This window comes from Stegastes partitus, unplaced genomic scaffold (genome assembly GCF_000690725.1).
Source record: "Stegastes partitus isolate 25-593 unplaced genomic scaffold, Stegastes_partitus-1.0.2 Scaffold150, whole genome shotgun sequence".
NCBI classification, from domain to species: domain Eukaryota; kingdom Metazoa; phylum Chordata; class Actinopteri; family Pomacentridae; genus Stegastes; species Stegastes partitus.
The window spans coordinates 111,922-133,769 of NW_007577881.1; the positions used below are offsets into that span (position 1 = coordinate 111,922).

General features: G+C 40.5%; 1 protein-coding gene across 1 annotated transcript in view; it reads right to left on the reverse strand.

Moving 5' to 3' along the window:
- Nucleotides 1-21,848, reverse strand: part of LOC103355429 (inositol 1,4,5-trisphosphate receptor type 1-like) — a 91,926-nt gene that overhangs the window by 60,367 nt on the left and 9,711 nt on the right. The window contains exons 4-33 of the mRNA XM_008279225.1: nt 14,593-14,708; nt 14,371-14,457; nt 13,385-13,543; nt 11,026-11,124; nt 10,791-10,874; nt 10,435-10,581; nt 10,116-10,220; nt 9,848-9,892; nt 8,989-9,143; nt 6,559-6,658; nt 6,314-6,474; nt 6,024-6,165; nt 5,783-5,941; nt 5,521-5,693; nt 4,942-5,061; nt 4,667-4,858; nt 4,237-4,488; nt 4,002-4,143; nt 3,749-3,902; nt 3,158-3,351; nt 2,941-3,079; nt 2,784-2,838; nt 2,511-2,676; nt 1,898-2,065; nt 1,698-1,769; nt 1,474-1,611; nt 1,224-1,349; nt 903-1,103; nt 541-792; nt 46-171 (exon numbers count right to left, since the gene is read on the reverse strand). Coding sequence (XP_008277447.1) covers nt 46-171; nt 541-792; nt 903-1,103; nt 1,224-1,349; nt 1,474-1,611; nt 1,698-1,769; nt 1,898-2,065; nt 2,511-2,676; nt 2,784-2,838; nt 2,941-3,079; nt 3,158-3,351; nt 3,749-3,902; nt 4,002-4,143; nt 4,237-4,488; nt 4,667-4,858; nt 4,942-5,061; nt 5,521-5,693; nt 5,783-5,941; nt 6,024-6,165; nt 6,314-6,474; nt 6,559-6,658; nt 8,989-9,143; nt 9,848-9,892; nt 10,116-10,220; nt 10,435-10,581; nt 10,791-10,874; nt 11,026-11,124; nt 13,385-13,543; nt 14,371-14,457; nt 14,593-14,708 — 4,229 coding nt within the window. The remainder of the gene's footprint in view (nt 1-45; nt 172-540; nt 793-902; nt 1,104-1,223; nt 1,350-1,473; nt 1,612-1,697; nt 1,770-1,897; nt 2,066-2,510; nt 2,677-2,783; nt 2,839-2,940; nt 3,080-3,157; nt 3,352-3,748; nt 3,903-4,001; nt 4,144-4,236; nt 4,489-4,666; nt 4,859-4,941; nt 5,062-5,520; nt 5,694-5,782; nt 5,942-6,023; nt 6,166-6,313; nt 6,475-6,558; nt 6,659-8,988; nt 9,144-9,847; nt 9,893-10,115; nt 10,221-10,434; nt 10,582-10,790; nt 10,875-11,025; nt 11,125-13,384; nt 13,544-14,370; nt 14,458-14,592; nt 14,709-21,848) is intronic.

Consider the following 21,848-nt stretch of genomic DNA (forward strand, 5'->3'; position numbering starts at 1 on the left):
CATTTGCCTTCAATTGATGACAGTGTTGGATGTGTTGTGGCTTACCCTACAAATGTCCACCAGGAAGTTCTCAAACAGCTTCCACATGTGATTGGACGTATAAATCTCCTTCATCTCCACCTCTGTGTCCACATAACAGTGGTTTAGGAAGTTGATATAGGCAACCTTCACCTGTCAGGATCCAAATACATAAACTCAATAAGGCACATTTACCAGAGGTGGACTGGTTATCATTGCAGTTTTAATGCATTTATGTCCAATCCTGTGAATAAGTGAAAGTGAAAAGGGATTATCTTAACAAGTGAAACTACAAGGTCATCCAGTACAGAGCTCCTCCAGGGTCTACAATGTTGTGTGTTGTTCTTAAGTTCCCCTTTCTAAAGAATGTGTCAGGCAGGAATTTTTTTTAAATTTATCTAAAAGATAGATGCAGGTTGCACTTTCAGCTCATTTGAAATGTTTCACTTCACTTTGTTTTAGAACACAAAAACTGAACACACTTCACATTAAAATACATGAAAAAAAAAAGCTCATCCACACCTCAGGAATACAGTCTTCATGGGTGACGACCCGCACGATGTCATCCAGGGGTAACAGCGAGTTACACTTTATCTCGGTGTAGACGTTCTTTCCCTCGGTGCAGACGGCCAGCAGCTCCACCAGGTGGATGTGGTACATCAGAGGGCTGTTTTCATCCATGCGATCGCGCTCTGAACGCATCATCTGGACGAGGGTCTGGAAGGAGGCACGATCGTTGTAGAAGACCAGGACGTCCTCGCCCGAGTTGACCAGCTAAGTGGGAGAGAGTGGAAAGTACAGTGTACCTACAGTATCACCACTTCCTGGAATAACTGTCTCCTCTGTATTTTGGTACTAATTTAATTAAAGCTCACAGAACAGACCTCTGCCATGACGATGTCCTGACACTTCTTGATGAACTTGTTCTCAGCCTTGACAATGGTCTGTAGAAACTTGAGATACTGAACATGTCGACCATGCGTCTCAGTACAGTGGACAAAGTGCTGAACTACACGTTCGTTGATCTCACTGCACAGCTGAAAGTTATTCATGAAGATGTGCTGCATGGTGATGGCCTCCAAGATCTGACAGAGAGGAAAAGAAGGCCAGGTTTATTTTCTCCATAAATGTTATTTTGGAAATTCAACTCTTGAATTGTACAAATCAGTCCCTTGAGGTAACTAGGAGCTGCCTGAGACACTCACCCCTGGGTTAAGGAATAAGTTGATATGTTTGTGGAGGAGAGCCTGGTTCTGCTGGTTCCCTGCACAGAAATTCTGCAGAAACTCATGAGCCAATTTCATGATCTCCTGCATTCGAACATCTTCACCCTGGGACACATAATGCAGGTATTTATATTACAATGGTGAACTGCAGACACGTAACATCTATAGACATCTTTAAGGCTTCCTAGTTATTATACAAGCCATATGATATTCAGTTTGAGTGTTGCACCTTCTCATAGGGGATCTGGAGTAGCTCCAGCACCACACTGTGAGCTCCCATGTTCCTCAGCAGCCTCTGCTGCTGTTTCTTGCTCTTCTTCCCTGAGCTTCCCTCCTGAACGCACAGTTTACTGAGGCGCAGCAGGATCTGAACACATACAGAGGAAGGATTTCTATAACAAGCACCAAGTCCCGAATATGAAAATAAAAATAAACATCCATACAGCTACATACCTCTTTCACAACTCTGTAGTTGTAACTGCTGGTACTTTCTGTCTTCTTTTTATCTGAACCACCTGAGTCTCCCTGTAAAACAAGGAGCAATAATGAGTCCTTTACATTGCATCAGTTTGCATCTTATATAGTCTATTTTTAAACATATAAGCCTTTTAACAGACTATTCTTCTTATCAGCACACCAAATGTTCAGTTTACCTTCTTTTTGTTGTCAGACTCTGAAGGTCCATCTCCATCCATCCCATCTTCTCCTTGCCTCTTGTAAACCCACAGCTCAGACTTCTCCACAATAGAACGCAGCTGGTCCAGATCTGACTTGATCTGCTTGTAGTTATCAACATCCTGACTGGTCACCAGCAGCTGGACCTAGATTTAGGTGAAGGATGGAGGTTTCCATGAGGCAAGGCAAGTTTATTTGTATTGCACATTTCATACAGAGAGGCAATTCAAAATTCTTTACATTGTGCATTAAAATGCTCACAAAGAAAGAAAATCTGACTAAAAACATTGAAATTAAAACAAAAGAAAAGAAAGATTTAAAGGTAACATAAAAGCACAGACAACTTTAAGTTGACAAACATGTTTAAATCTGAAATGATAGAATACTGGAAAGTGGTCATCACTTAAAACCTGTGGAAGACAGGCTACTGTTGAGGCTTATGTTGAAGCTCTGTAGGGGTCCAGCAGTGAGCTAAAACTCATTTTACCGTAGCTTAAGCTTAATTTCATAAATGTATTAGTTAGTCAGTACTTGGTGCTACAGCATTATCTTAGGTGTATGTGGTAACATATTAGGTGATAAGTTCTTTACTTGTTTGAAGGCCATGAGGACTTCCTGCCTCTGGCTGAAGTGTCTGAAGAGCAGGTGAAGTGCTCCAGACACGAGTGGTGGGTAGTCATGCATGGTCAGGTGCAGCAGGACCCTCAGGAAGGTGCGACCACCATGGTCATCCAGGTCTAGTGGAGTGTTCTCCTCACTAACCAAAAACACTTTGTCTCAGTTTTACTTTGTTTCAGTGGCAACCTGGTTCAAGTTACTGACAGCCACTAAAAGCTCTGGGAATGCTAGAAATCTATTAATTACCTTCCTCCAAAGATCCCCTCTGCCTGTTCCTCAATGTTCTCAAAGTCAAAGTTTCCTAGAGTTAATTAAAACAATTAAAGAAATACATACATCAGATGAGTCAGAAGCACAAAATGGCAAATAACTTAATTTCATATCAAATCATGTGGTTTCATACCTGGCATCTGACCTGCAATGTTGTTGGATCCATTCTGACTGGAAGGGCTGTCTCCTTGTGGGTTGTTCTCGTCAAACTCCCGTTTAAAAATGCAGAGCAGGCAGGATATCCTGTAGTCTAGTCGGACATTCAAGATGAACTAAAGGAAAAGATGAAAAAGTTACACAATGCACTCAGGGTGTGGCGTCAAGCATGAACTAGTTTCCTCATGTTGTACCTGCAGGATCTCAATAACTTTCAGCTTTGTGTCCATGACCATAATGTCTTCTCTCTCTGGTTCAGTCTGAGTTTTGACCACGTCTCCCTCAGGCTCGTGAGTTGGTGTGGCGGGCAGCAAACCGCCTCCTCGCAGCACCACCTGGGTCATCAGCTCCCCAACGCCATGAATGGACTTCATCACATTACTGCCAGCTGCAGTGCGTGAAGAAACAAACCAAGCGTAACATTTAAATCTACAGAAATTAGGAATATTTGTGTGAAATGAACTTACTTTGTTTTGCAAAGGCAGTTAAAGAGTAGCCTCGAATTCTAAAAATTGTTTGTAAAAATTTTGCAACACATAGCTAAGAACATATCAACGATGTCTGTGTTTTGTGATTATAGAGATTTAGTTGTGATTGCGCTTTTCTCTACACAACTGCAGGTACTACATGAGTAACTAACAGAAGAAATGATACCTTAATAAGTATCACATTGGATAAATTCATCCTTAAATAATGTGTTCCTGAAAGAAAAGCTTCAAACTAAATGAAAAATTATTCACCGATATATAGCAAAGCAGATTAAGCCCAAGAGATTGGATGCTTACCTTTGGTTTCTTCTCCCTTCTCTATTTTGTTGATGGGGTAAATGGTGCTGACATGTACACAGTCTAAAATGTTCAGTAAGATCTTTGTCAGCCGAAGCAGGTCACTAAAGTTGTAGAAACCAAAGTATATGAGGTTCCTTGCCAGGTTCACGACCTACAACCAAGAAGATTTCAATTCAGGATTTAGACTTTAATAAACCAGCACAACTTCTCAGCTGTTATCTTCATCATATCACACACAAAGAGGCATTACCTCAAAGGTAAGCTTGTTTTTTTCCTTGTCAGAGAAGGGAATATTCTGGGACACCACCTCTCTCAGGTAGTTCTCCACAAAATCCATGGTGAGGCAGAAACGCTCTTTGATCTCATCTCGAGTGGTTCCATCGTTGTCATAGCTGGATAATTAGAGGAGAATCACATCTAAGTTGCTGTGGCTTCTTTAGAACGCTTACATAAGTCAGCTTAAAGTACTAACGATGTGAACTCACTCATCAATAGCGATTTTCGAAGGAATCTCAGACCACAGACGAGCATATTTGACAGGCGTGACCTGCTCCTGAGGGTCACGGTCCACATGCATGTGCAGCATCAGACGGCAGAAAGACGCTCGCAGGTCAAAAGGCAAATCCTCATCAGACATGCAGCGGAGGATCAAATCCACATCCAGCTGACCAGAAATCTTGTTGATGGCCAGGTACTGACGGTCCAGACACATCCGGGCAAAGAGATTCAGCTGGCACCTGGGAAGAAATATGTGAGTCTGGAATTATTAGTCATTTCTATTTATAAAGACAGAGTGTTAATCATTAGGAAGCTTGAATATTACTTGATGAATAATACTGCCGTTTGCAGAAAATACAAAGGCAAAAGCTTCATGTAAAACCTGTTTGAAAATGTGTGCATTCAAAGACATCCCACCTGTAGTAGCTGACCACCTCCTGGTCGTCCTTCTGGCCCTCCTTTGCATCCTGAGCCAACTCCCGGACGCTCTTACTCCGGATTTCTTTACAGTTGTCTTTCCAGAACAACCAAACCTCCTCTTCATCTTCTGCCTCCACTGGATTCTCCCCATTTGCTGGCACCTCAACCTCAAACCTTGACAGGACCAACCTGTTGAACAGCACAAAAATTTTCTCTGAGTGACTTATTTCAGTTTAGCCAATTCTAATAATTAATTAAAACGAGTAGCTCACTTGGTTTCAATGAGGATGTCAGCGTTGCTCGAGTCCAGCACTGCGTTGCAGATGAGCTCTTGCGTCACAGGGATGGATTTGTTCATGGACACACATAGATCCGACAGGTAGTCCAGAAACCTGAACACAGGTGACAGTACAATAAATATTTCTCATAGGCACTGCCGGATTAAGAGATTTCAATTTCAGATTAAATACAGAAGAAAATTTAGTTAAAATAAAGAAATATATTGAACTACTAATGGTCATTCTCCTTATCTCAGTACCATAACGGTTCAAAATGTGAAGGCCTTCCTTATTCAGACTTCTGCATCAACCTGAGTCACATGTTGTAAACAACATTTGCCTTCAACACAACAGAAGTACACACTAAATGTCAGCAAATTACCTGCAGTGCCAAGGTCATGCACAAGCAGCTCCAGTCATACTCTTACTGCACTCATTTGAATACATTTACATAGATTTACATTCCTTCGGAGTGTTATACAAACAAATCCGACCCAGACTGGCCACAGCAGCTCCTTCTATGCCAGGTTTAAGACAGCGGCCAGGGCCTGTCTTCCTTCCTGTAAGCCTCACCTCGGCTCCCGGTTCTTCCTCACTAGGGTGACAAATGTGTCTATCTCAGCAGCAGTGATGTGTTTCTCCAGCAGTTTCCGGTTGTTGTGGAGCAGAGCTGTTATTGTGTCCTCTGCCAACACGTCATATCCTATCTGCTTCTGCATAAAGCGAAACTGCTTGGCTATGTATTCCTGTAAACAGAAGAAAAGAAGGGATAATTGCTGCAGAGAAAACGCCACAACATTCAGAGTTCAGAGTGCAGCTGTAATGTGCAACCCACTTGGTTCTTCCTGTAATCCTGCTGAGAGTGGCGGAGCACTCTGTAGCAAAGCCTACAAATGTGTCTAAACGGTGCGTGGCGCTGGTCTCCGAGCTCCTCCAGTCGCAGCATGGGACCATCACCGCTGTCTGTGAAAGGGGCTTGGAGAAGTTTGAAGATCTGTGAAGGCAACAGAAGATATTAAAAACTGAAACCTTTTGAAAAACGAGCGCAGAACGTGTGTCTGACGTTTAGGGCCTACCTGTTTAAGGATATTCTGCTCTCTCATGAGTTTCTGTCTTTCTCTGTTGGGTTTGTTAACCATGATCTCCAAAACATCCTGCCCACTGTTGGGAATGTCTACCACAAAGAAAACTAGATCTTCCAAGAGCTTGGTCACAAACCTGGAGAGTGTGCATATGAGGGAAAACACCTGTAGTGCAACTCAACTGCAAGACTTTGGTGAACGTATTCACAAATAAATATATATGAATAGCGTACTGTAAGTAGGTATTAATGTAATAACAATCTGTAGATGATTTTTGTGCATACCTCCTTTCATTTTGTGTAATAGTTCCTTTTTCCAGCTTGCCAGCAATGGATGCCAACACTTTACTTGCATCATTAGCAAAGTCTAAATCACGCACTTCTGCAGGAGGCACAGGGACAATGGCAAAAGCTTCCTTGTCTTCTTTTACTCCCGATGTTCCAATCTGGAAAAAAAAAAATCTAATGATTTATGTGCAACTGTTCAGGAAATTTCACCACACATGTTGAGCAACCCATCAGCCACTCACCCGTAACATCACAGGTTTCTCCTCCTCTTTGTCGATGGGGTTGTTGGTGCTATGAACCCATGTGTTGGTGCACAAGTGTCTTAGCCTCACATAGGAGCTCCTGGAAGTAACAGATGGAACCGCCATGATAAAATAGAACAAATTATACAGAAAAAAAGATGCTGCAATTTAAGCTACAGAGCACAGTAGGATGTGACAACGGACAGGGTGTCATATTACTTTGAAAATCTGAACAGTTTGATTGCTTGACTCTCATACAACCCTAAACGACCATCGGCAGCCACTCACACTATTAAAGTGTCCTTTAGGAAGCAACACTGCTTTGGACTTGTTAAACTTCTTGGACATGCCCTGATCAAGATGACCAGGACTCTAAATTGTCCTTTAATACTTTTTAATAGCTTTTAAAAGCTTTTAGAAAAGGAGTTTTAGAAAATTCTCCACCTGTATTTGCGGGGAACGACTCAGAGGACAAATTTAAGGAGGCATTACCTGCTCGAGTTCAAGACAGGTAGCGTCATTACAGGCTTGACACCCAAAACTCTTTCCACAAGCTTTCGTCTAAAGCCACTCTCGGGCCAAGATATCAATTTTAGCAAACACAGCATGTCTCACAATCTAAAAGGCCGAACATCATAAATCGAAACCTCTATGAAACAGTGCCAACAAAAACAGAAGATCATCAAAAAGATAGGATTTATTGCACATTGTCTTGTGATAACGCTCGGCATGTACACAGGCTGTCTGGGTAGGGAGCCTGCTGCTCACAGTGGCTTCCTCAGCCAAGTGTGTGGCATTCTTACAGATTAGCCAGTAGTAACCTGTACAGTATCATCTCCCCTCCATTAAGCGCTAAACCTTTACGCATAGTAAAGTCTGAGCCAACTACGTCCTTCATTCTCAAAGCATCCAGCCCGCGTCCACGTGTGCGCGTGAGTAAGCGTGTGTGTAGTTTGTCAGACAGTAGCCATATTCTCGGCGGGCGTTACGTAACCGCCTGCTGAAGCTAACAGGCTTACCTTTGTGTACCGGTTCTCACTGGCATTAATTAGTCCCCTGGCTAAAGTTTAAGGGACAGGGTTATTTCAGGTTGGAGCAGGAGGTGCTACCAGCAGCAGCCCGCATCATGCAGACACGCACCTGACGACGTGACACAATAGAGGCTTTTGTACAAGGTGGGGAGGCTCAGTTCTTATCTGATGTGCAGTGACAGGGACAATTACACTGCTGTAATTTTAGAACTACTCATTCTCTGTCTCACAGCACTGCCAACAAGAATTAACTAACAAATTGGAGGCTCAATACAGACAATACAGGTGCTCAGAGCAGACAACACATCCTGACAAAGGTTTTTATCTTTTATCTCAGCTTTCATTTATAAGTCCTTGAAATGTTGCATAATGTGTCATAACTAAAACTGTGCATTTTTACTGATTCTGCTACCGTGGAGCTATAATTCAGAATGACTCATTTTAATCCATGCCTGGGAGTAAAAGAGCATTTCCTGACAAAAACATTTCTGCCAGATGATGTGGCTTTGTGTGACGACATCCGCAGCTTAAACACACAACAAGGACCTCAAATGGCATTTTGAAACTGAAAGTTTTTTCCCTTCTTGGGTCTGATGTCTTCTCCGTGTCTGATTGACATCCTGTTTCGCTCCATATTAGGACTTTACCAGATTTCCTTGGAGAGCATCATATGATGTTAGGTTGATACACACACACACACACACACATAGAGGTGTCAGTGGTTTCTTTGCTAAGTGAAAGTACAATCAAATAAATAAATACTCCACACTCTTCCTGACAGTGTCCTAGGAAACTTGTGATTCAAGCAAAGCAAAACACTTGGTAGCAACTCTGTTCTGGGTGACTAGTCAAAAAAAATGTACCACTGGCCACACAGACATAACAAAACTGGTCCTTGTCCATGATTGCAAAACCAAACACACTCATGACGTCAGAAACTCCCCTCACACTGATGCTCCAAAATTCCCCTTCAACAATGCACATGAGTCAAATGTTTACTTCTGTCACTGTTTGAATGGCTGCAGCCTTGACATCACTGTGGTCTTTATCTTAGGACAATGTGATGTTGAGATATTTGTCATTCAACATAATTTCCACACTATCTGGACCCTTCCTAACGTTACTTTTTCCACTAAAGGGCAGGGGATGTTTCTGCTTTAAAGGTCTCTCACATCGCCTCTGTCTGAAATGTCACTTCTTATTTTGCTTGTACATCAGTGGTGGGGTCTTTTTCTGAATATGTGTGGTTAAAAACAAAGGAATAAACATGTTTATGGATTGTAAAAAACATTTTACCTCTGTGATTTTTGGATATTGTATGAATTACAATAAATACACAAGTTCCTGAAGAAGTACAAGTGCTATTCACACGCGTATAGGCAAAGTTGTGTTTGTATACCTGGGCACCATGGAGTCCCCGCCTCTCAGAGTAGTAGGGTCCAGCTCGAAGATAGAGGAGATATCCATACCATCGGGAACAGGCACCAGAGTGTACATGATTTTCTCCTGTGGAGCCCGCAGTCGGCCTCGTAAAGCTTCATTATCTGCATCCAGCTAAAGGAATGAAACACGCTGTAAGAAGGAGAAAACTACTGGCTACAAACTGCAGCAAGGTACAAAAAGTACACCTAAATCACAGATATAATGGGCTCACAAGCTTCAACCATAATGAGGTACAGGAGTTTCCAGATTTTCAGCATAACCTTCTGGTCACTACGAAAGCAAATTAGTTCTTATTTGTGATTACAGTTGTGCAAATCAGAGAAATCAGCTTCAGCAGTCACAACAAATTGTTGGACCTGTTTGGCACAATGTTGTGACCTACAAGTACACGCAACATCCCTGTTAGAGTCACTGTTAACAACATTGCCACCTAATGGTGAATTCCTTTGAGACATGCATTAGCTGAGATGATGGCATGGTGACACCCTGTGGTGATGTAGCGCTATTAGAATAAAAGCGCACACACACACACAAACAACCTCAATTAGAAGATTTGTTAATCATTCACAGTACCAAAGGAGAGACTGGATGACAAAGCAGCAAACACTGCCTGATCGCTGACATGACAAGAACAGATTTTCAAGCTATGTTGCTGCAGCCAAGTAAAGATTATATGACAGTACCTGGAAATTAAAGGGTGTAAAGTCCACCACCTAGAGCAGGAAGTAGATTTTAACAGATAAGATCAATAACAGCGGGGCAAACCAGCATGACGTTGCAAAGCACTCAGAGGGGAGGAGATCAGGCCTACTCACCGAGGACCGCTGTTCAGCACTCTCCTCCTCAAAGTCTTGATTCACCTGGAAAACAGACATCAGACATCCTCCTTAGCACTGTTAATTTCATATTGTGGTCCCTGCATCGTCTATCCAACACTAATGTATGTCTGCACCACACGCCTGTACACCAACCATGTCAGAGTGTTATGCTGCTTTACACAAACACATGAAAGCACACTAACAGTATGCACGGGTACAAAGTGATAACCGCATCAAATAAGAAGGTACAAACGTTGGTACACACCTCACCCATCTCGGCAGCCAAATAACACCCTGTGGCCAAATGCTTGAACCTGAACAGGCTGTTCCAGTAGCCTGCGCCTCCCCTGCATGGATCATGGTGGACCACCTGGTCATAACAAAAGACATGGAAAGAAATTACAAATAACCTGCATTAATAGTAAGTATTGCACAGAAGGAATGTAAATGACATCATATTCTCACTCCCGCAGGGTTAGAGCACGGTGCTTTTAAAGAATTTAGACATTTAGTTACCTACGTATTAAAGGGACAATGAAAGACAACGTAAAGTAGCTTTTATCTGGAGAACATCTTGCACTAACCTCCACTTCCCACAGTGCTTTGCTGCTGGTGGCAGAAGTTGCAGACTGCCGGCCGGTCGTTCTAAGAAAAACATGTTGCTTCTTCCTGTGGTCGTCACAAGTTAGAAACTTCTCTTGCTCTGCATGGAACAACCGACACACATCACCCTGCAATGACACACAAATACACACATACATGCATGAACAATGTCTTAAGCAAGTCAATACGTCAGTCAAGAGACTTAAAAACGCTTTTTAAAATAAAATGCTATGTCTTCATTGTTACAGTTTTTACCGTGTTTATTGTTTTCTCATGTACCTAATTTGTCACAAGTAGCAAAGTAAAAATAATTGCACAAAGAAAAGAGGATACCTACCCCTTTGAGGATTGTTTCCTTGTTGTCACTCCATTTCATGAACAAAACAACTTTCCAACTTGTGTTGCAATTCACAGAATTAACCTGAAAGAGAGAGAAGTGTGTGAGCATTTCAGAAGGACATACACATTAAGAAATGCTCAATCATGTGTTTCACATTCTGCGTTAATGAAGCAAACGTGGAATCTGTGTTGTGTCTTATGTGTTGTACAGCTCTGTAAGGCAGCAGGTTTACCTCGTTACACCCCGGGTTGTCAACTAGCTGGTGGCTGCTGGCATGTAGAGGCTGTCCTGCATTCACAGGGTTAAGGACGACTTTATCTCCAATCACCACCTACAGGCGGTATAAATAAACATTGGGCATTTACATAAATACATTTCAGAAAATTTCAACTTTTTTATCATAATAAAAAACTGATTAATTTCCTTTTTATCATCATTTTTAAATATAGGTTCATCAAATAAAGGGCAACAGAAAATCCTCAAGATGAAACAAAAGGCACTTTTCTAACACTGAAATAAATTCCTTTCACTCAAAGACAATCCCTGTGTGAAAGATGTGGTTACAATGAATGATGCAAGCCTCCAGATAAACACCAGGTGGCGCTGTAGGCCACACTTTGTGTTAAAGGACTGGATAAGACAGAGAATCATTACTCTGTAACACTAGATCCTGAGCACTGCCCATTAGCCACAAAAGAAATATGAGCAGGCAACAACCATCAATAAAACAGTTTTAGTCCAACAGACATTTTGCTCATAATGTATTTGCATGTGTTTACACTAAAGACAAAATAAACTTCATAAGCGATCCATAGTATCTTAAAACAGTCACACTGAGGAATAGACCTCATCTTACTCACATCTCCATTTCAGTCAATGCACCTGACTTTAATGATGATGTTTTACGTGACTAGTAATATTTGAAACTGTGAAAAGCAATCACTATTCCCTATGCAGCAATTATTCCAGCTGACAAGCAGCGAACAACCTTCATGTTCCCACAGAATCACGACACAGCCTATAGATCCTGCCCTCACCACTGACAAAGACGTCAGTGTCAGAACTACAGTCTACAGGATCTGCACTGAGGCTGCTCTTGTTCCTACATAGGTACGATGGATCAAATGCAGAGGACAAATTCCCCCAAAGGGATTAATAAACTGAAATTTAATTAGCCAATTAACAACCTTAACTCTGTCAACTCCCTTCAGCCACCAGCAGAAACTGCAGCATGAGCAGCAGAGGTCATGCCAGTGTAGCGTGTGCTCTGTTCGCAGTGTCACCAAAGCCCATTTCAGACATGGGATGTGTAACAGTGCCGCGTCATTCATTTGTTAAAGTTCTGGCATTCAGACATAGGCCACTTTTATGTTCACGGCTTCAGTCAGACGTATTCAGGACAGCGACAGAGAGAGAAACAGTGAGAACACAATGTTTGCCACACTGAGACTATTCAGTAGCCTACATCAGGTTTCAAGAAGGCACAAGTAAACAAAAGACTAAACCTAAACTAGTAGCAAACTTATCAGCATGGTGGACAGGATGTAGCAGGAAGTTACTCTGTTAGTTTTAGTTCAGACAGGTGAGCTGACACACACACAGTCACATTTTATAAGTTAATTTATTTGTTAGATAGAGCCAGTCATTAGATTGAGTAATGAGCTCCATCACAGCTTGTTGAGTCTGTTGATGCAAGTGATACGAAAATGTCACGAGCTTGCCATCCCGACTTTTATTGAAAAGTGACCATAGCGATGATTCAGACATGAATGATTATTCTGTCTCTGTTTCTAGTCAAAATCTGGCACCTGCATTACCCACAATACAACTAGACTCCTGTAATTTCAGTTGGAGATTCGGGTGTGTAAAACCGGTAAGCAGCTCTTGTAGCCTTGAACAACCAGCAAGTTTACATGTTTTTGTAATAGTCTCAGCCAACACTAACTGCAGTTACAACCCTTGAGTCAACATATCAGATTTAACGCAGCTCCCTTTGCAGCTACCACCAGCTTTACGCCACCTTTTGATGTAGCAAAATATCTGTAAAAAGTAAAACCAAACTTTCCACATTAATCATCTCTAAAACAAATGACAAACGGGATTAAAACAGATTTTAAAAATAAATTAATATATTGATATTTAGTAATGTATCTAATAAACACAAATGTAGGTATCCATCATGATCTCTTTATGCAGCTGAGCTACTAACATGAACACAAACACACCATTTTTCATAAATATAGTGTTGAGCAAGTAACCAAAATGGAATTCAAATTTAAGAATTTAAAAATGCACCTGTGTCTCAAGCAAATTGTATCTTGTCCAACCAGGAAAAACTCTCAAATATGGTCTTGAAAAGACAGATCAGTTTGTCAGTCGTGACTTATGCTTAGTAAGTGGAGCATCACTAACGAAAAGGCCTGAACTGGTGCTCAGATGTGGCTATTTGCCCTCTTTTAATGAATCCATCTTGTCTTGCTACATTTGCGTCCACGTGACTCCTGTTTTCAAACCCCCAAAGTCTAAAAATATACCCTTAATTTCTCCTACTGAGCATAATTAACTTCAATCCCACACCCTGCTCTACCCACACTGTCTCCCAGGGATCTCAGCTTGTAGAACGGCTGGATGTAGAACCAGGATCCCTCGTTTCCTGCCGAGTCCAGAGTTACTCTCATGGCATTCTTCTCCAGCAGTGCAGGTAGGCGCTTGTTCACTGTCAGGTATTTATTGCTTTTCAAGTGCAGCAACTGTTAGAAAAACAAGAAACAGAATTACATGGTTACAAGCCACACCGCTACTATCAAACACATGAGACAAACAGCGGAAATAATTACAGAGCTTGGTGCAAAGCAAGAAAGAAAGACTGGCACAACAGGCCCCAAGGGAACACTTAAGTAAAAATATACATATCAGGAACTATTTGGTATCTTTACGTCTTCTCTACATTATTTAAGTACTTGAAATTTCCTATCCAAAAATGGTTGTGGTGACCTCCGTTGTAGCTTTGGCTCACCCAACCAACCAATAGGTCACCGCAGGCCCTATCCGATGTAATTTATTACCCTCCAGAGTCGAAGCATATAAGCTTATGCATACTTTTGAGGCCCACAGGCAAATCCTCAGCTCAATCCGCTGTGTTTAAGCCAGGGAGTTGGCACAACAGAGTACACTTTTTACTTAAATGTATGCTTAAAATGACTTCTTATGCAAACCAAGAACCGAGTCTTTCTCACGTTGTTACGAGAGTGACAGATCACTGTAACTAGGACATCCTACACTGTACATACTGTCTCCCCAGTGCATGCCACAGAGCAGGAATGCATTACTATTCCTGGTTTCGGATGATCTCACACTTGGGTGCAAAATATTCCTGCACAATGAGCAAAGCAAGATCAGACCTTACAATAGGCAACTTTATAGAACATCTCAGCGCTGTGCCAATTATTTAAAACTTCCCTCTGATTAAAACAGAATTATGGCCAATGGTAGCAAGCACACAGTGTCATATATGGTGCTACATTTAGCACCACTTCTGTTAGGCAAATGAGCTTATCGCGCAGGTACTTCAACATACCTGAATGACATTTCCATACTGGATGACTGTTCCCAGCAGCTTCCGGTTTTCAGACTCATTCTGCTTCTTCTCAAGGTCAGCAGCATGCTAGTGCACAGAGCAGGCGACAGAGATGCTCAAGGAGACATACGTCACAGTAGCCTTTTGCACACTGACATGTCTGGAAATTTCCTACAGAACACCACAGCAATTAGGATTTAATTAGGATTATGTTAGTCTTACATGAAGTTTATTGAGAAGAACTGTGTCCGTGGTGCTGTTGCCTCCAGGTTTTGCCGCCTTCCAGAACTGTTTCTGTGCTGAGTATCTGTTCATAGGACACAGTTTGAAAAGGCAGTCTGGGGGAAAGAAAGGAAGAAAATAGAAAGGTAAAGAGTTAAACTTGAACATTTAGCATTAGTTCTAGTCTTTACAGACACCTGGCTGCTTGACCTCAACCAACAAGAGAGTGTCTCAGATTAACAGATGTGTACACTGGTGGACTACAAATGGTACATGCCACATTCACAATTTGGCATACACAATGTTTTTATTAGCTTGGCATTAGCTTGATGTAACCCACAACATAATGTATGTGACTACAATTCAGTTTGACAGGCTGGGAATAAACAACTCCATACATTTGAATAAAGTCAGTCTGTCATGCCACACTCAATAAACTCCTGTGCTTGTTTTAGAAAACTAAAAATATTCTACCCTTGACTCTGTCTGCACAAATGGTACTAAACCCTCCTCTATTGGGTTTGTGGAAGATTTGCTTTATACGGTATCATATTAACGTTAAAGGCAGGAATGATAACATTTCTTCCCCACTAGACTTAAGGATGAATGTTAGACAGCCGACCGACCTGACCTGGCAACTGGCCACGTTTGCTATGGATATTTATGTTTTCCAGAGGATAGTTCCTTATTTGTATTGCTTCCTAACCACTTGACCTGACATGCTATTTTGAACATATTTATCAAACAAATGGATAGATAATAGAATATCAGACAAAACCTTAGTGGCTTAACAAGGACAGTTGCACTGTTGATACTCTGACATACCATCTACAGTCAGTCAACACCTCCTGCCAACAGTTCACACCTCATCTCACATATGCAAACTTTTACAACAAAGAGATGGTTAATCAATAAACGACATTCAGCGTTCTGTTGTACTTGCTCGGTCCGGCACTATAATAGTATAAGATACATATTGCAGGTCACAGTGCGGTCATTGCTGGTATAACATGTTAAAGATATAGATAGGCGTGTTTAATTACGACAGTTCAATGCTTTTAAACTCTTAAAAATAAACATGAAGTGTGCAGAGAAGTCAACACACAGCACCAGACAGACCAAGTACACATGCAGAATACAGCACAAGTGAGCACAATATCACTTAAATGTGAAATAATTCTAAACTGTGTCACTTAACAGTAACTGCAATTTTTCTAAATTGTCAAGCAGAGCGTTTTCTCCTCTTAACAATAAAAACTCATATTTTAGAAAGACTATACGGAAAAAAAATAAAATAAAGGTCCTAGAGTAGAATCTATATGCAACAAAAGTGAATACAAATGTGATCATTAACACAGGTTATGGGATTATTGAAATAAAATTCAATAGTGATAGTATCTTATAAATGACCTGTAAACACCACAACTTGCTCTGTTTTAGACCTACAGGCCTGTGTCTATTCGTATGTCTGCACCATGCATAAAAAGAAACCTGATTCATTCGTTTGTCAGATGAAACCAAGATAAATTCAGCTTAGATGGAGTCCAGCATGTTTGGCGTAAACTTTGAAAGGTCTGCCACAGCGAATGCACAGTCCCAGCAGTGAAGCACAGAGGTGGGAGTGTGATAATATAAGGCTGAATAAGGGCAAAATGTGTTTGGGGAGATGACATTTTAAAGATGGCACCATGAATGTCAGTTAAGATACCAACATAACCGACTGATGAGATGATTCCCAGTCTGCAGAAGCTTAGCAGATAAGGAATATTGCACCATGATAAAGATCCAAAGCGCACTTTCAAAAATCACACAAGAGTTTCTACAGAACAAAGAGAAAACCTTGACAAGTATGTTGCCTCACTTGTTCCAACAGAACACCTTTAGGGTGTTATAAAAAAGAAAGGTAAAACAACACAACCCCTCGGGGGCAAACAAAAAAAGCAGACAAAGTCTCTGAAGAATTGTCAAAACATCTCTTCAGGTATTTTAGCACAGGAGGAAATACCGACTGTTGAACTAAGGAGTAACGTACTTAACGTAAGGTGATACAATTTTGAATCAGCAGTGCTCTGTTTTATGCTGTACTTAGATGTTCATGCTGTGATTTCTTGGGGCTAAATTGCCAATCACAGTCAGTCTCTTAAAAACAGAAAACACTCCCATAATAGTATCTAGAAAGTGAAATTCATTATGTGGTGGCTTCAAATAAAGATAATTATTACCACAGGTGCTAAATTTGGTTAAATTGAGTTACAAACTAGAAACAAACATGCTCAAATCTCTATAGTATAGTGACTGCATATGTTAGCTGGTACAGAGGGCCTAAGGTACTATAACACTGATAATACACTTAAATAAATAAATAAATAAAGTAATTCCCTGCCATTGTCAGAAATATGGGGCATGGAAGATGGAGGACAGGAAGAGAGGAGGTCAAGGACCAATAAAGAAAATGGGGCACTGGGAAAACATCTGTCTGACAGGGATGAGCAATTAGGGTTATGGAAAAAAAAAAAGAAGAAGAAAATAAACTGGGAGGAATTCCATGGGAAGAGAGGCTTTTGGCAGAGGGGAAGGTTACGACGGAAAGCTGATAAGCGATGAGAGAATCGTGTAGGTTAATTATTGCATTAGCTAAATGAGATTTTCCACAGCTCGTACAATTAAATAATGGGTAAATAAGAACAAAACATACGATGGAAAATATGAACATGAGATATAAAAGACAACCCAATCATTTAACATCAAACTCTGTAGTCATTACAGCACAACTATTACACATTTAGCTCAGTAATTGTAAAGAGCAGGAAGCAGATTATTTCAATTACTCCCATTTAATACACTTTATGCTGCACTATACCGTCTATGCACTGTCCTGGTATTATTTTAGTGTACAAACTCGGAGCAGTACGTAAGTGTTTGGACAGTTACACAATTTTTGTTTATCTCGATTTCTGTTTTAACACATTTGAAATCAAATAATTTACCTCGAGTAGGTTTGTGTCAGTATTGAAAGAACCGTGTGGGAGATAGTCCTTTTAACATCTGTTAATCTCCTTACATGGGCAACTGTATAAATATTTAAGATCTGCTTTATATATAGTGACTTGAAAGATTTCCAACAATTTCATATTATGTTGCGTTTTATAGACGTGAGAATTACTGTTGAGTGTGAGCCAGCACTTGACTTATTTCAACACAGCCAGGGTTTGTAAATCTACTGGCCAAGGCCCACCTGTCCTGTAAATTCTGACTCATGCTGGACACCTAGCTGCAATGAGTACTTAACATTTTGTTGAGTTATCATTACAGGAAAATTGCAGCTGAGTCGAATACCGAAATTGACTCACTCCACTGAGCCATCATTGAGGAATATTACTGAGTCAACACACACAATGCCAGGGCTTCGTAGCACCTCGACGGGCAAATCAAATTGCTCACTGTAATAAAGATTCATCCCTATATGAGGAAAAATGTCATTTTTGCAACAAAGATGTCATCACACAAGTAATAATAATAAACTACTTAATTGTAAAGCACGATCTTGAATGAACTATCAAAACATTACTTCAGCGTAACCCTTTGTAAGGCTGTGTAATAAATACTCTACACATGCCAATCAACTAAACCATTTAAACCCCTGAGGGTGACTGAATGATGGAGACCATTTCATAACAGTGTCAGTTCACAAATCTCCAGCGCTGGCATTCACCCACCTAAACACTGATGTGGACCGAGCAAAGCCCCCCTCCCTCCATGGCAAACAGCACCCCTAGAGACCAGGAGCCTCCCCCCAGCAGGACAATGTGCCCTGCCAGACTGCAAGAACTGCTTAGAAAATGCTCGAGGAACGTGACCAACAGCTGCTTCCAACACATCAACTTGTGGTTTGGTTTAATATGTCTGGGTTTAAGTATGTCTGTCTCTGAAATTTCTGCTACCACCTTCACAAAATGTAGATACGTGGAATTTTGCTTGCAGGACTAACATCATTAAAAAAAAAAATCTTCAATAATGTGTTGTGCTAGAAACAAATTCCTGGTAACTCTGGACGGTGTTTTGTAACTTTTAATTATTCTTTCACTATTGTTTGTTAACTATTTCAAGTTAAGCAAAGTTTACTAAGCTTCCTGTTGTGCAAAACCAGCATAGCACTCTTACACAACGCTTCACATATACAGCCTTAGACAGAAACATCAATGCAGCTGAAAATGAATGAACTAGTCCTACATGTTATCTCACTAATCAATGATCTCTCAGTCTGTGTGCCTGCCTCTTCTTGGCTTTCTCGAAAACCATTCATCTGCTCTACTTTAAACTTAGAGGAAGCACAGTGTTGAGTTTAAAATTGTTTCGATGAGTGATGCCCAATTTTGAGCTCTTTGTGGGGCCCTCAGCTGGACTTCGGCTGCCTGTCGGTGGAGTCCGACTCACCCCTATTAATGTTGGCACCATTTGCAGCTGTGAATAATGTGTACGGTCATGGCTGAGAGCTGCCATAGCTTGATACTGCTGGCACATTTAGTCAGTGTCTCTCTGCTCTTACTGCACTGTGCAGTCTTAAACCACATCTTTGAATATGATTTGAATAGCTCAGTTAGAGGCTGATAAGTGAGGTCATTTCTTTGCATCCTCAGCTGGAGAGGCAGGGCCGTGTCTAAATCTATAAAACGCTGCTGCCTATCTGCTGTTCACTCAGTCGGTAAAATTCTTCCTGCTGCAGGAGAGCCACACGTAACTCTCTGAATGTACAGGACTCGTAAGGCTAGTAGCAGATAACACTGACTCATAACTTGCAAGTTTCGTGCATCAATGAGGATAAACTTTCCCAAACCAAACATATTAGGCATTGATCAGCAACATGATCTGTAGCCTAGGTTAAAAAAAATGAGTGATGGTATGTTAAACACTCTGTTGATCTGTAAAACTGACAATTTCATTGGAAATGGCATTGACAATATGCATTTCTAGTGTTTGTTTTTACAGCAACACGAGGAAGCCAACACGTCCATTATGTCACATCCACTGTGTTTGAAAACTAGCAAACAGGCGCATCATCAGAAAAAAATCTGAATTATTTAATATATTTATCGGGGAACAATCTTAAAATTAATGACAACAAATGCAAACACAAATAGCATCAACACAAAAAGCTAGCAAAGAGAAAATGATAAAGAAACACAGAATATAGATGGTTGACTTACATTCAAATTCACATGTAGCCATGGGGGATCATTTTAAATGGAGACCACTTATTCATAAATGAACAGTCCTTACAACACTTTACCGGACAAACTTAGAATTAAAATTTAATTTAGAAATCCTTTGTGCACTAATTAGGACTTAACACATTGATTTGTTGTAATACTGAATCCATAATAGTAAAGTTCTGGAAACATGTTTCATGTCGGGATGTTATTTTATAGTGTGTTTGTATACAAAACCATGAGCAGCATCCCAGAGACGACAATGTCCTCTTTTCAGTTAACACTATGGCTTTTGTGATTGAGCAGATGACTTCCACTAAGTTTTCCTCATAAATCTCAAATGGCAAACCTATGAACTACAGTGTGCAATAATGACTCAGTGATTTCAAACATAAAAGCAGATTTTTTTTTATTTTTTTTAACTAACCCCACATAATTCCACAGCTCCAGTCCTTCAATTTCTTTTTGTTTGAATTTGTTGGCTCAGTAAGCTTTTTGGTATATACCTCATTCCATAATGGTTGAAAATAACACTGATCAAGCTTCAACAGGACACAGTGTACTGTTCAAACATCATCTTATTTCAGTCTGGCGCACAGGCTGGTACTGTCTCAATTCAAGGAAAAATGTACGTTATAGTAATAAGTAATCATACTATCGATGAACAGCAACCGTCTGCATCTGTGAACCACATATATGAAACAACAATACTGGATACAGAACACTCCAATACCTGCTTCATTACCAATCTTTTTTTTTTCAAATATACACACAGAGACATCAGAGACACCTGTGACATATAATGGGATTCAGTGCAACAGCTGAAAAATACCAAAGCGTCTATAAATGTTCAGCTAATGTACAGTATTATATAAATTATTTGAGTATTGACTCAGTTCTGTGGGATGTTCTGAGGCTGTACGTTGTGGTAGCGCCGTATAAAACCACAATAGAATGAAAAGCGAAATATGAGCAACGTGGATAAAATAACAGATGATAATAAAACACAAGCACAACAAAAATACATAATACAGCCTGCAAATTCAACACTCTCTCTCTTAAGAACAGTTTAAAAAATGGATTGTTTATTACATTTTTGCGTTGATCTTGAATTATAGAAGAGGGATTCCCCCATTTTGGGGAAGGAAGGGAACATTATTCTTTAAATGTAGTAATAGAGTCCCATCTCGGAGACATGTGCAACCTCTGGTATGGGGTCATGAACAGGCAACGCTTGGCTATAAAGGGTCACAGCCCGAAACAGTTCAAAAATAGTGCCTTAAAGGAAACTTAAAGCAGCTGGCATCCTAACACTTTTTGTAAAGAAGGACAATATTTAATAAGATAGACTTTCATAGCCAGCTATCACAGGTCAACAGGCTCCAAGAATTTACTCCTTTAAATCAGCCTAAATAAAATAGGAGACACACATGATGGAGTATCGTTGAATAAATGCCCAGGGAAGCCGAACCAGACAACAACAGAACTGCATTCACCAACAGCAAAACATATTGTATTTTTAGACGCTTAGCTGCTAGCTAATCTCAGCACATGTCCATGCTGTCAGGTTAGAGCCTGTTATTAGACGGTAAGATGTAATGGCAGGATGGGGCTTTGTGTTTAACTCTGCCTGGCATTGTGTCTAAAAGAGTCCATTAACTCCAAGTCTGAATCAGAATATCTTCATTAATCCTCCAACAAGATCTAACAACAACATCAGATATGGTAGATAAATCACCTAAATCCACATAATAACACTAAATCTAGTAAAACTCCAGATTTGGACTGGGCTAACACCCATTCTGCATCCATAAAGACACTCGCAAACAAGGTAAAACAACTACAGGGGACGAGAAATATATCCAGTAACATTATTAAAACATACCGTAAAAAGACAAGAGAAATAAATAGATAGTACAGCGAGGTAGAATGGTCAATCATCAACCAATAAGTTCCATGGTTTAAAATGATCATCCACTCCTCTTGTGTCAAACACCATCTCCTCTTTCTTTTTACCATTTAACAGTTGGTTATTATCACACCAAGCAA